The 13,539-nt window shown below is 50.2% G+C and overlaps 8 protein-coding genes across 8 annotated transcripts; 3 read left to right on the top strand and 5 right to left on the bottom strand.

Annotated features, from left to right (window-relative positions):
* Positions 1–360: 360 nt before the first annotated feature.
* On the top strand, positions 361–1,896 carry Bathy01g03700 (predicted protein; the record flags this gene model as incomplete). The annotated part of the gene is made up of 1 exon (XM_007515140.1): positions 361–1,896. One exon carries the CDS (start codon positions 361–363, stop codon positions 1,894–1,896), a length of 1,536 nt encoding a protein of 511 aa, XP_007515202.1.
* Positions 1,897–2,303: 407 nt separating this feature from the next.
* On the bottom strand, positions 2,304–4,169 carry Bathy01g03690 (aldehyde dehydrogenase; the record flags this gene model as incomplete). The annotated part of the gene is made up of 1 exon (XM_007515686.1): positions 2,304–4,169. One exon carries the CDS (start codon positions 4,167–4,169, stop codon positions 2,304–2,306), a length of 1,866 nt encoding a protein of 621 aa, XP_007515748.1.
* A 301-nt stretch (positions 4,170–4,470) lies between these two features.
* On the bottom strand, positions 4,471–5,148 carry Bathy01g03680 (predicted protein; the record flags this gene model as incomplete). Its single annotated transcript, XM_007515547.1, has 1 exon — positions 4,471–5,148. One exon carries the CDS (start codon positions 5,146–5,148, stop codon positions 4,471–4,473), a length of 678 nt encoding a protein of 225 aa, XP_007515609.1.
* A 184-nt stretch (positions 5,149–5,332) lies between these two features.
* Bathy01g03670 (ubiquinone/menaquinone biosynthesis methyltransferase) lies at positions 5,333–6,346 on the top strand (the record flags this gene model as incomplete). Its single annotated transcript, XM_007515092.1, has 1 exon — positions 5,333–6,346. One exon carries the CDS (start codon positions 5,333–5,335, stop codon positions 6,344–6,346), a length of 1,014 nt encoding a protein of 337 aa, XP_007515154.1.
* Positions 6,347–6,517: 171 nt separating this feature from the next.
* Positions 6,518–8,875, bottom strand: Bathy01g03660 (the record flags this gene model as incomplete). Its single annotated transcript, XM_007515368.1, has 1 exon — positions 6,518–8,875. One exon carries the CDS (start codon positions 8,873–8,875, stop codon positions 6,518–6,520), a length of 2,358 nt encoding a protein of 785 aa, XP_007515430.1.
* Positions 8,876–9,054: 179 nt separating this feature from the next.
* On the top strand, positions 9,055–10,572 carry Bathy01g03650 (sulfate transporter; the record flags this gene model as incomplete). The annotated part of the gene is made up of 1 exon (XM_007515573.1): positions 9,055–10,572. The coding sequence occupies one exon, from the start codon at positions 9,055–9,057 to the stop codon at positions 10,570–10,572; it is 1,518 nt and encodes a 505-aa protein (XP_007515635.1).
* A 132-nt stretch (positions 10,573–10,704) lies between these two features.
* Bathy01g03640 (predicted protein) lies at positions 10,705–12,618 on the bottom strand (the record flags this gene model as incomplete). Its single annotated transcript, XM_007515616.1, has 1 exon — positions 10,705–12,618. One exon carries the CDS (start codon positions 12,616–12,618, stop codon positions 10,705–10,707), a length of 1,914 nt encoding a protein of 637 aa, XP_007515678.1.
* A 153-nt stretch (positions 12,619–12,771) lies between these two features.
* On the bottom strand, positions 12,772–13,418 carry Bathy01g03630 (predicted protein; the record flags this gene model as incomplete). Its single annotated transcript, XM_007515125.1, has 2 exons — positions 12,772–13,051; positions 13,135–13,418. The coding sequence occupies 2 exons, from the start codon at positions 13,416–13,418 to the stop codon at positions 12,772–12,774; spliced, it is 564 nt and encodes a 187-aa protein (XP_007515187.1).
* Positions 13,419–13,539: the final 121 nt, after the last annotated feature.

Genomic DNA, 13,539 nt, shown 5'->3' with positions numbered 1-13,539 from the left:
CGTCGTTTCGTTCGTGGTTTCTTGCAGCAGGCACACTCGCACCGCGTCGTGAGCAGCGACACCACCGAGCAGCTCGGGGCTTTCTTTCCGCGACGATCGTTTACGTCATTTCTCTCTTCTTCTTCTTCTTCTTCTTCTTCTTCGTTTGAACGGCAAGAAGCGCGATTGAATCCGTCGAAGAGAGCAAAGCTTCACGACAACAACAACAACAACAACTCTTATTTTTCCTCTTCTGTGTCGAGCAGAAGACGCGATACTCATTCGCACAGTCGTTCGCCGGGAGATTTGTTCCGAGCACTCGAGAGACCAACGAAAGAAGGAGCAGACCAAAGGAGTAAAGAGGATTTTTCATTCTCCGAGATGGTGGAAGGCGGGGAGTCCCCGACCTCGCCACTGATGCAACACGGAAAAGATTACGATTTAATCGTCATTGGCGGCGGATCCGGGGGTTTAGCGGCGGCGAAAGAAGCCGCGAAGCACGGGGCGAAAGTCGCGTGCTTTGATTTCGTGAAACCGAGCGAAAGAGGGACGACGTGGGGCTTAGGCGGGACGTGCGTGAACGTCGGTTGTATTCCGAAGAAGTTGATGCACCAGGCAGGGATTTTGGGAGAGTCGTTTTCCGATGCGAACGCGTTTGGGTGGACCGTGGACGAGAAGCAAAAGCACGATTGGGGGAAGATGGTGACCGGGATTCAAGATCACATCGGGTCTTTGAACTTTGGGTACCGAACGGCGTTGAGAGAGAAGAAGGTGGATTATAAGAACGAGTATTGCTCCTTCGTAGACGCGAATACCGTCAAAGGAGTGAACAAAAGAGGCGTGGAGAAGCAATACACGTTCGATAAGTGCGTCATCGCGGTTGGTGGACGACCGAGTTATTTGGACGTTCCAGGCGCTCGAGAGCTGTGCATCACTTCGGACGACGTCTTTTCGTTGGAGAATCCACCGGGGAAAACGTTGTGCGTCGGCGCGAGTTACATCTCGCTGGAAACGGCTGGTTTTTTGACCGCACTTGGTTACGATACGAGCGTTGTCGTGCGATCGGTGTTTTTGAGAGGTTTCGATGCGGAAATTGCGAAGCAAATCGTCGGCCACATGGAACGTCACGGGACTCGAATGATTCGAGACACGACGCCGCAAAAGTTTGAAAAGACGGAAGACGGGAAAATCAAAGTGGAGTTCAAAAACACCATGTTTGGGAATAAGTTCAAAGAAGAGTTCGACACGGTGGTCTTAGCAGTTGGGAGAGATGCAGTGACCGAAGGGTTGAACTTGCCGGCGGCAGGTGTGGAGTTTAACCCGAAGAACGGGAAAATCCCGTGCGTGGATGAACAAACGAACGTTTCCCACATTTACGCCATCGGCGACGTGCTCGATACGAGACAAGAGTTGACACCGGTCGCGATTAAAGCTGGCGTCCGATTGGCGCACAGAATCTTCGGCGACGACGGTAAACCGAAACTGAAAATGAACTACGACCTAGTGCCGACGACGGTGTTCACGCCGTTGGAGTACGGTTGCGTCGGTATGTCCGAAGAGTTGGCGAAGGAGACGTACGGCGAGGAGAACATCGAATCGTTCTTGTCGTACTTCAAACCGCTCGAGTGGACCGTGAACCACGCGGCGCACGATAATGGGAACATGCACAGAGAAGACAACGCGTGTTTCGCGAAAGTTGTCGTAAATAAAGCGGACAGCGATAGAGTTGTTGGTTTGCATTATCTTGGCCCGAATGCCGGCGAGGTGACGCAAGGCTACGCGGTGGCGATGAAAATGAACATGACGAAACAAGATTTGGACGATACGGTTGGGATTCACCCGACGGTCTCCGAACAGTTCACGACCATGTCCATTACGCGTAGCAGCGGAGAGGATCCGCAATCTAAGGGTTGCTGAGGATAAGCGCGTCGCCTGTTCTCGAGATTTTATACATGCTCGAGCGGCGACGCGCAGAATTTTAGCGCTCACGTGGAACAAATATCCATTTTTACGATGTGAAGGTTACGGTGAGTGAAGAGCGAATCAAAATGTTTCAATTCGAGTGTAAATTCAATTTGCACTCTCGTGAGGACGCAAAGCTTGAACGTTATTTTATGACGCGGCTTTGCGACTGATAAGAAACTTTTGATGAAGAAGAGAGACGTGCGCACGCCCCCGCGGGGAAAGCCGGTTTTTTTTGTGAGCTCAACTATTATAGCGCTTTTAACGAAATGAAAACTATACACTATTTTTATATCATTCTAATTAATGCATTCAACGTCTACAGCAGAGCGCGCGCAGCAAGGAGCTATAGTGGTACTTAATCAAAACAGACGAGCCAATCTCAATAATGATTTCACCAAGTGCAACTTCATGCCGTAAGGCGGATACACGATGTTAGAGTCCGAAACTAGACCGAAATCGAACCAGCTCAACCATCTCGTTTTCTGTAACACTGGTTTCCATCGTCGAAAAGATTCCACGCCGGCTAACCCGTGGTGACTTCCATAACCGCTTTCCCCGACGCCACCAAACGGTAAGCCTTCGTGACCGGCTTGGTAAATCACCGAGTTGATGCATACGCCGCCGGATTTCGTGTTGTCTAAAATCAACCTTTGCGTTTTCGCAGATTTGGAAAAGATATACAAACTCAACGGGTTCGGATACTTGTCGTTGATGAACTCGATCGCTTCTTCCGTAGACTTCACAGCTAAAATCGACAAGATTGGCGCGAACGCTTCTTTGCGCATGCACACCGCCTTGTCCGCGTCTAAAACTTTCACTATCGTCGGTTCGGCCATTTTCAACACCTCTATCACTTTGCCGCCACATATAATATTCTCCGCTTTCGAATTCTTCATCTCCTCGGCTTCCTTAGCCATCATCGCGATTCGCGCTTCCGGACCACCGAGTCTTCCCATGGCTTCTGGAACGTCATACCTCGGAAAGAAAGTCTTCACCCACTTTTCGCACTTCTCCGTAAATTCCTTCTCGATGGATTCGTGTACCAACACGTAATCCGGCGAAACACACTGCTGTCCACAATTCAACATTCTCCCCCAGACGCACTGTTTCGCGGCTAAATCCACGTTTCCACAATCCTCACTCACAATCACCGGATTCTTCCCACCCAGTTCTAACACGCACGGTGTCAAATGCTCCGCACATTTCTTCGCGACAATTCGTCCAACTCTACTCGACCCGGTGAAGAAAACCACGTCGAACTCTTTTTGGTCGAGAACTGCGTTCATGGTATCGATTCCATCCCCGGGATGGCCTGCACCGACAACCCTGCACACGTCTGGGTCCATATACTGCGCGATCAAATCGTGCAACAACTTTGCGCTATACTTCGCGTCGTTACTTGGTCTCACGACGACGGAACACCCGGCCGTAATCGCCGACACCACCGGTCCCAACGCCAACAAAAACGGGAAATTCCAAGGCGCTATCACCAGCGCCAACCCAAACGGCTGCGGCTCTAACCACTGCGTGCTCGGTTGACTTATCTGTGCTAACGAATGCTCGTTCGCTTTTTTGTACTTTGGATTCCACCTGCGACAATGTTTCAAACTCTGCTCGATCGAACGCAACGGTATAAACACGTCGTAGATGAACGCTTCCAATCGAGGCCTACCCATATCGTAATACAACGCGTCGCATATCGCTTCCTCGTTTTCTTTCACCAGTCGTTTCAACTGCGTCAACTGTTCGATTCTTTTCTCAATCGGAACGTTCGCGTTTCGTTTCACTTTCTCCTTCATCTCCTTCACCACCGCCGGGATCTCTTTCGGGCCAACGACGATTCGTTTCTCATCGCCTTCCTCGTCGTCTGAATCCGAGGAGAAATCGCCCGCGTATTCCTCGCCAAACTCTTTCGATTCTTTCGAAAACTTTTTCGGTTTCACGAACCGAGGTTTTGGACGCCATTTTCTCTCTGTCTCGTTACTCGCAGACGCCGGGACGAGAAACTTTCTCGGTAAACGTTTCGCCGATTTCGGCCAGAAAATGAAGACGAAAATCATCATCGCGAACAAAAACGATGAAAAAACACTCGCCGCAACGGATGATGATGCTAACATGCCGTCTGGGAGAACAACTTTGACCGATCGGAGAAACGCGTTAAAGAAGAGTGGCGGTGGTTTGGACGCCACGGGGGCAGAGGTGAAGCGCGAGAACAATCCGTCCATTTTTATTATTTTCGTCGTGTTTGTGAGAGGTGATTTGTGAAGCAGAAGAGAAGAGTTTTAAAGAAATCAAATATAACTTGCGCGTGTTGCGATCGATTACCAAGACGCCTACGTGTGCCCAGTCTCTCTTTTTCTCTCGGTTTACACACACACACACGTGCAGAGTGTACGTGTGCATATTTATATACAAATTCATTCATTTTTTATATCGCTGTGCTACCGCTGCTACCTACTCTTTCCTGCGTGCTCTCGCGTGCTCTCTCTTTTTAGTGAAGCGTCCGGCGTGAAAGGACGGCGACGTTTACTTGTTCACCGGATTCCCGACAATCTTCGAAAACTCCTTCACCATGATCCCTTCCTTCTCCAGATTCTGGACGAAAATCGCCTCGTCGAGCTTGGGGAACTCCGCGACTCCGGTGGGCATGTGCGCGATACCTTCCATTATGATATCCTTCCCGCTGCGATACTGGTCGAGGTGCGATATCGTGACGCCTTGTTTGCACATCAAATCCGTAATCTTCATCTCGATCGCCTTCGTGTACGGCGCTCTGAGTTGAATCCTCCTGACGAACGGTAACAGCGGCGACGTTTCGCAGTACGGTCCTTTGATATCTTGCATCGTATCTCTCGCCTTTTCGACTTCCACGTATGAAAATTCCATGGAGTCGAGCGCCTTCTTCAAATCCGCCTCCGTCGCCCCGACGGTCAAAAACATCTTCACCTCCTTCCCTCCTAAACGAAGCTGACGAGACTCTTTAATCTCCGCGTTGATTTGCGATAATCTTTGGAAACATTCCGCCAGGGACGTCGTTCTCGATCCAACCGCGGTGGATATCAACGGAACCGGAGATTCCCCGGAAGCCGCATACGCTCTCACGGGAAAGTTGTTCACGCTGGTGGTACGTTGTTGCGCGTTGACCACAAAAGAAGAGGCTCCGCTTCTCAAAGCCAACGCCGCTCTGCGAACGTAGTTCTGCATCTCGTCTCCTGTCGAGCGTAAAAAAGTGTTCGTGTCGATCCGGATGTGCGTGCACGCGCGAGAAAAAGTGTCGAGAGAATCTCGAATGGAAAATTCTCGTTATCCGTATCTTTGGGAAGAACGCGTCACTTCGTATTAACGTGCTTACACGAAACGGAGTACACTTTACTTAAACGGGTAGAAAATGATGCGCGCTCTTCTCAAAAGGGGTTTGCAACGACACCAGCAACAACATCAGCATCATCAGCGGTGTTCTTTCGTGTTGTTGGATCGAACAACGTCTGCTTCCTCGTTCTCGTTAACGTCGTCGTTTACGTCGTCGTCGACACCGACATCGAACGAAGAAAAGAGCGCTTCTCTCGACAACGACGAGGAGAAGAAGAGTTCAGAGAAAGAAAAAGAGGATCAGGCATCGTTCGGGTACACGTCCGTGCCGAAAACGAAGAAGGAAAGTTTAGTGCGAGACGTGTTTGAATCCGTGGCGCCGAGTTACGACGTCATGAACGATTTGATGTCCGTAGGAATGCATCGACTTTGGAAGGATTACTTCGTGCATAAACTCGCGTCGTTTCCAGGGATGACGCATTTAGACGTCGCCGGTGGAACCGGGGACGTGTCGTTTCGAGTTTTGAAAAAGTTACGGAAGGTGGACAGAGAAGGGAACGGGAAAGAAGCGAAGAGTCGGGTGATTGTGAGCGATATTAATCCGGCGATGTTGAAAGTCGGCGAGGAGCGAGCGGCGACGAAAGGATTGAAGAATCCAGGTTTCGATACGAAGACGGATGCGGAGTTGGAATTTGTGGAAGCGAACGCGGAGAAGTTACCGTTTGAAGACGAGAGTATAGATCAGTACACGATTGCGTTTGGGTTGCGGAACGTGACGAACATTGATATCGCGTTGAGAGAAGCGCGGAGAGTGTTGAAGAAAGGCGGGAGGATTTCGATTTTAGAGTTTTCGCACGTGGAGGAAGAGCCTTTGAAATCTTTGTATAACTTTTACTCTTTTGCTGCGATTCCGACGATGGGTCAGATTGTCGCCAACGATCGAAAGTCGTATCAGTATTTAGTGGAGTCGATTAGGAAGTTTCCGAAACAAGAGCGGTTGTGCGATATCATGAGGGAGGAAGGATTTTCGAGCGTGGATTTTGAAAATATAACCGGCGGCATCGTGGCGATTCATAACGGATATAAACTGTAGAGGTATGTGTGAATAGATTACAAGAGAAATTATGTACAGTATAGTAGTATTAGTTGGTAAAATTGTGGTATACGGTAAAAGTAGTTTAATAACAATCATGTTCAGATGGTTATGTATAGATGAGTACTCGTTCAAAAATATCGTATCGACTGCGTTCTTTCTTTCTTTCATTTAATCATCCGCAAACGCAAAGGGATCGAGGCCCTCGAGACCATCGTCGTCGACGGCGTCATCAGCGCTGGAATCGTCGTCGTTGTGCGCATTTTGCAAAATCTTTGCGCGTAAAAGTGCGTTTTTTGCGGGAGACTTCTTCGTCTTGAGCGTAGCTTTGCGTTGTTGGTGCGATAGCAACGACGCCGGCGGAGGCGTCGGTGTTTTCTTTTTCAGCACCGCCACAGATGGAGCGTGTTGGTTATTTCGGGAAGCTCCCGTCGTCGACTTTCGTACGCGGCCTCTTGAAACGTGCGTCGCTAGTTCTACCAGTGTTGTCGCCGATGGTTTGCTCTTAGTAGGAGCTTCGGATTTCTTCTTCGTCTTCCTCGCCGTCGCTGTCGCCGTTCTCTCCATGGATTGCGTCTCGACGTCGTTTTCGTTCGCGTGGCCTTCCTCCATATCATGACTTTGGATTGTCACGCGTCGACGACGAGAACTTTTCGACGCTGGAGGTTTTTCAACTGTTGGTTTATCGCCAACGGGCGCGTCGTAAAAATTATCTGCGTCTGGATCGAGAGTAAACTTGGTCGATTTCGTCGATTTAGACGTGGATTTTTGTTGATCTCGTTGTTTGAGAGCGCTCTTCTGCGTTGGAGCCGGTGCTTTTCCTCTCAGCTGATCAATGCCATCGTTGAAATTCTCTTCATCCTCGTCTGAACTGTTGTTGTTTTCGTCCGTAGCTTTCGTGGCAGTCGCTTTACTTTGTTTTTGCAAATTCTCGAGTTGCGCCTCGTACGCCGTCTGGCGAAGCTTTGCGTCTCTTTTCAACTCAGCAATCTCGCTCTCCAGCTTCTCGCACTCTTCTTCCTTCGCGATTAAGTTTGCGTTCGCGCGATCGATATCTTTTCTCGCGCTTTCTTTTACCCTTTCAATCTCCTCGCGATTCTGCACCGCTTTCGTGCTTATATACTCCGCGTTTTTCTCCGTCAACTGTTTCCTCGTCTTTTCCACGGTTCGATTTTGCTCTTCTCGGATCTCCCTCTTCTCCTTTTCGTACTTATCCTCTAAATCGTCCAGCTTCTCCGCGTGTTCCTTTTCCAGCCGTTTCTTCTCGTTCTCGCGCTCTGACAATGCATCTTTTGCTTTGTTTCGTTCAAGTTCGAACTCGAACAACTGCTCCTCTTTCTCGCGAAGCGTCGCGTTCACCGCTTCGAGCTGCCTTGTTTCCGTCTCCAATGCCTTTGAAACCTTTTCCAACGCATCTTTCGTCTTTTGCACCTCCAAACGCTCCGTGTCCACAGATTCGCACCACTTCAGCTTATCTTTTTCGTACGTATCCTTTAATTTCGTCAACTCTCCACTTAGCTTCTTCAGTTCCCCTTCGTTCTTCGTCGTCGCTTTCTCCTTCTCCTTTCGTAGAGCGATAAGAGCCTCGTCTTTTTCCACGTTTACTTTCAACAACGCCTCAAAGCTGTCTTTCAGATCCATCGCTTTCTTCTCCGAGCCCGTTGCGCGATGCAATAAGTCCTTCTCGTGTTCCGCTTTCTTCCGTAAATGCGCCAACGCGCCTTCCTTCTCCTCGAGAATTTCCTTCACCTTCTCCTCTTTCTTCGCGACTTTCTCGAACAACTCGCGCTCGCTCACCGTCAACGCTTCGACTCGCTTCACCAACTCCTCGTTCGCAGCGAACAGCCCGTCTCTCTCTTTGATGGAAGTTTTCAACGCTTTCAAATACTTCTCGTCGCATTCCAACCGGTCCGTCAACGCGTCTTGCGCGAACGTCAAGTTCTCATCGCACGTCTTTTCCGCCTTCTCCGCGCGCGCCAACCGGTCGCGTATTTCCTCGTGCGCGCCTTCCACCGCTTTGAATCTCTCGCTCAACTCGCCAATCCTCCTGTTCGCGGAGTTCAAACTCGCGCGTAATTTCGACGTCATCTCTCGTTCGCTCTCTAAATTTCTCCCCATCGTTCTCTCCGTCTTTTCGTATTCCTCCAATTTCTGCGTCATCAAAAGTAACTCTTGCCTCGCTTTCTTCCTGTCCTGCTCGAGCTTTTCCGCCGCGTCTTTGATCGAGCACATGGAGCTGCTCGGCTGCCCGAACGTCGTCACGCGAGGCCTCCCCCCTCCCGATAAACCTAAACCCCAGGTCTGCGTCGTGCGAAGTTCCAAGTTGACGTCGCCGCGGATCGAGTCGAACACGTTGTTTGCCGTCGTCGCGTTGCTCGTATTTTTCCTCTTTTGAAGCTCGTTGGCCGCTCGCTGAGACGACGAAGACACGAGCGCGACCTCGTTGTTGTTGTTGTTGTTGTTCGTGTTTTTCGCGCCTCCTCCTCTTCCTCCTCTTTCTCCCGTCGTCGAGGTGATTAAATTGAACATGGTAAACGCTCCTGCGCTCGATTCTGTCGCGAAGCGCGCGTTTAAAACTTCGCGCGAATGGCGTTTGTCTTCTTCTTCTTTGTCTTCTTCTTTGTCTACTCCGCTTTTTGCGCTTATTTTTTGTGAGGGAAAGGGAAGATGCAAATTCCTCATTTATATCTATTATCCGCCAAAACATCATGGACGTGATCGTAAACTCCGAACAACAACAACAAGATGAACTACAAAAACGTGGTGGTGGTGAACGTTTGGGCGAGACGAGGAGGGAGAGTGGTGGCGCAGTCGCGTCGTCGTCATCGTCTCGAGATGGTAACGGTTGTTCTTTTTTAGGTAATGTCTTCACCTCGAAGATGGGACAAACAACGAACGCGGTGCGGCAAAACTGGCGCGACATGAGAGACCAGTTTTCCACTCGAGAGGCGAACGGGAGTCTCGGTGATTTAGGGACGTTTTTACCGCTTTTGCTAGGTTTGTCCATCACGCAAGGGTTGGATTTAGGGACGACGTTGATTTTTACCGGCGTGTATAACGTTTTCACCGGGTTTCTGTTTGGTATTCCGATGCCTTTGCAGCCGATGAAGACCATCGCGGCGGTGGCGTTGTCGGAAAAACCGTTGACCTTGAATGAAGTCATCGCAGCGGGGATATTTGTGTCGATTATTGTGTTCATAGTCGGTGCGAGTGGGATGATTGACCAATTTAATCGCGTGACGCCGGTGGCGACTATCAGCGGAATGCAGCTCGGCCTCGGTTTGAGTTTAGCGAAGAAAGGATTTACGTTGGCGGCGTATACGTCGAGCTCGATGGGGAGTTTACGGCCTTGGTTTGAACGAGATGGGTTGTTTTTAGCGATTACGAGTGGATTGATTGTGTTGTGGACGAGTGCGCCAAAGCCGCAAAGCGTAGCTGCGATGACGACGAACGCGAAGAAACGCAGCTTACCTCGCGTCCCGGCGGCTTTAGTTTTAGTCGTTTTAGGCTTTATTCTCGCGTTGAGCGTCCCAAACGCGACGAGAAGTTTAAAGTTTGGCCCGACCAAGCCGAAGTTGTTAAGCTTAAACTGGAAGGAAGCGAAAACCGGGATTGTTCGAGCTGGCATTCCGCAATTACCGCTGACCATGCTGAACTCAGTCATCTCCGTGTGCGCGGTGTCGCGAGAGTTGTTTCCGAACCATCCGGCGAAGCCAAGAGACGTGGCGACATCGGTCGGGTTGATGAATTTAATGTCGTGCTGGTTTGGCGCGATGCCGACCTGTCACGGTGCGGGTGGGTTAGCCGCGCACTACCATTTTGGCGCGAGAACAGGTGGTGCGATCTGTTTTCTCGGCGCTTGGAAAGTCTTGCTAGGTATTGTCTTCGGGAGCAGTTTACTTGAACTTCTCGCCAACTTTCCGGAAAGTGTACTCGGCGTGATGCTTTTTTCCGCCAGCTGTGAACTGATGGCGACGGGTTTGCGAGGATCGCCGAAGCAAGCCACCGAGGCGAGCGAGAAGTTCGTGTTGTTGGTCACGGCGAGCGTCACGGTGGCGGCGAAATCAACCTGGGTGGGTTTCGTGTTTGGATTAGGGACGCACGCGCTCTTGCTCGCACGAGCTAAGATTGAAGATTGGTTGAACGATCGTGTTGCGTGCGGTGGCGACGACGTGAATGATATTAACGCAGTTGAAGCGAAAGTCCAAGTCGCCACAAGTTGTTAGATGTTGAAAGATATATAGGTACCAGATAGTTCAAGTGTTATATAGAAAGACAAGTTGCACATAGTATATTAGCACACCGGTACTGGTAAAACATCATTTCATTTTTTTCGTTTTAAGAAGTTATTTCCTTTACTATTGTTTCTTTTCTTGGTCCGGTGGCGGCGGCTGCTTCGGCGGCACCGGTGCTGCCGCCCATGCCGCGCGTTGGGTACCTCCGTATTTGCCTCCGCCACCACCGAAACTTCTACCTCCACCGCCACCGATGTATCCGCCGCCGCCTGCGCCGCCGCCGTAGCCGCCGCGGTGGCTTGCGCCGCTGCCGCGGTACCCGCCGTGACTCCCACTACTCCCACTCGAATATGACCCTTGGTGAGGAGCAGAGCGATTAAATCCCATGGCCATTGCGGGATGTCCGCTACTTCTGCCACCACCGTGAGGATGCGACTGTGGAAACGCAGTTTTCGGCATACCGCCACCAGCGCCGCCACCGCTTCCTCCGCCACCCCCAACGCTCGTTTGTCCAGGCATTCTCGCTTGTTTACTCAACGGCTGCGGCCTCGCCACGTTCGCCGTCGTTCCACTTTCCATTCTTTGTCGCTTTCTAACCTCCTCCTGTTTCGCCTCTTCTCTCCTTTTCTTCGTTTGAAACTCGTGCGACGGTTCATACTGAGGCAGTTTCGCCGGATCGCACGGCAACGGTTTATCCCACATGTAATCGGAATCCATAGCTTTTTCCGCCGTCAAGCGCTTCTCCGGATCCAACGTCAGTAACTGCTCTATCAACTTTAACGCGTTCGGAGAAGCGTGCCTAAAAAACTCCCTCAAACGTCTCGGATGTTTGTTGAACTCCACCACCTTGGACCCGGGTAAATTTTTGCAGTCCGGCCACGTCTCCGGCGTCGGCGTTCCGCACAACTCGAAAATCAACTTCAACTGGTCCATTTCATTCTTCCCGGGCATAATCGGTCTCCCGTGGACTAATTCTGCAAATATACACCCCGCAGACCACATGTCCACGGCTGGTGTATATTTTCTCGCCCCCAACAACAACTCTGGCGGACGGTACCACAACGTAATCACTCTATTCGTCAACGGATTCGCGCCTTCCGCGGTATACGACCGCGCCAAACCAAAATCCGCCAGCTTTAATATCCCTCGGTTATTAATCAACAAATTCGACCCTTTAATATCCCGATGCAAAATATTATTCGCGTGGCAATAATGCAATCCTTGAAACAACTGTTTCATGTAACATTTGATCTGCTCTTCGCTAAATTTCATCCCTGGTCTATCGGCGAGACCGGCTAAATCGTGGTCCATGTACTCAAACACGAGATATATCGATCCTTTCATATCGTTCGCTTTCTGCGCTTTCGAAGTCACGATCTCCTTCAAATTCACCACGTTTTTATGCTTTAACTTTTGTAAAATCTTAATCTCGCGAATCGCGGTGATGGGAAAACCTTCCTTTTCGTTGTCCATGCGGACTTTTTTCAACGCCACGATTTCGTGCGTTGAACGCTCTTTCGCCATGAAGACCATGCCGTACGTGCCTTCTCCAACCTGTGTTATGAGTAGTAAAGAAGAATAAGGATTGAAGAGAACGCGATTGTCAGCGAAAACAAACTCGAAGAAGGAGAAGACAAGGCAAAGAAGACGACAAAGACGCGCAAAAATTGGATCCAAAACACTTACCTGCTCTAACTTCTCGTACGCCTCGACGCTCCTCGTCCTCGACCTGTGCATAGATTCCCGGTCTTTGTTCGTTCGCACCCACTCCTCTTTTTGTTTCCGGGCAGTTTGCGCGACTGAAATCATGTCCTCCTCGCTTTGTTTCGGGGGATTCTTCGAACTCATCATCATCGTCGTCATCGGCTTCCCCGCTTTCTCCGTCTTTTGCGGCGCGGTAACATTCGCGCCGCTGGTCACCGCATTCGTATTCTGGATTCCAGACGTTTGCGCGACAGACGATGCGGCCGTCGTGGTGAGGGTTGTTTCCGCCGGTTTCGCAGCGCCGGATCCTCCTCCGTCGTCTTTGCCGCTCATTTTGATGAGAGGAGTTTTAGAGTGAAGTTTTGAAGATTTTTAGTGTAACGTACTCCTACACGGTCTACATGCTATGCGGGAAAGATGTTCTATGTTCTCTCTCTGAAGTGCTACTCTTTTGCTGCGATCTATTGAAAACTATCATCTCTCTGACTATGTGTGCGCTAATTTCTTCCCCCAGTCGAGCAATCCTTCTCGAAACGCGTCGCATTCAAACGGCGCGTTCGCCGCGTACCTCGCTTTGCCGGATCCGCGCTTTAAAACGCCGTCAACGTAGAGCGTTTGGTGGATTTTCACACGCAGGTGTTCGTGTAAATCCGCGCACCCGGGTTCGGTAGTGAGCAGTAATCGTAATCCAGTTTTCGTTTCGTAAAAGTGGAACTTGTAGTTGTTCGTGCGGAAGGCGCGGAAGTGGTTGTCGCCGAGCGCTCCTCTGCGTTTTGTTTGGGAAAGACAAAAGTAGGAGAGAGAGAAAGCATAAGTGAGCTTAGAAACAAATTACATAACAAAACGTACTTCATCGGGTCCATTTTCATCGCGAACTGATTCATCGTAAAGAAGAGTCCGAACAACGTTTTCGTCTCTTCGTGGACGTTTACGTTTCGAGGGTACGGTCGCGACCACTCGTGGTAGTAGACGATTTCGCCCTGGAAAGTGTTGTTGGGGAAAGAGAGAGAGGAAATGTCAGCGTCAGAGAGAGTTAGAAAAGAGGTTTGTTTTGATAAAAACTCGAACCGCGAGGAGAAGAGAGACAGACACACTTTTTTGTTGAACATGTGAAACGTGTACAGCTTTACCATGGCGTCGCGCACGCGGGAAAAGGTGCTGCACGCGAAAGGTAATTTGCGCTTTTGGAATGTGGAATTTGGAGAGTTGATTTGAGAAGGAAAGAGTCGCACTCGACGAAACAGCGAAGGACGA

The sequence above is a fragment of the Bathycoccus prasinos genome (genome assembly GCF_002220235.1).
Source record: "Bathycoccus prasinos genomic : Chromosome_1".
Taxonomy (NCBI): domain Eukaryota; kingdom Viridiplantae; phylum Chlorophyta; class Mamiellophyceae; order Mamiellales; family Bathycoccaceae; genus Bathycoccus; species Bathycoccus prasinos.
The sequence above is the reverse complement of the archived record's forward strand: the minus strand, read 5'-3'. Positions and strand labels throughout refer to the sequence as shown.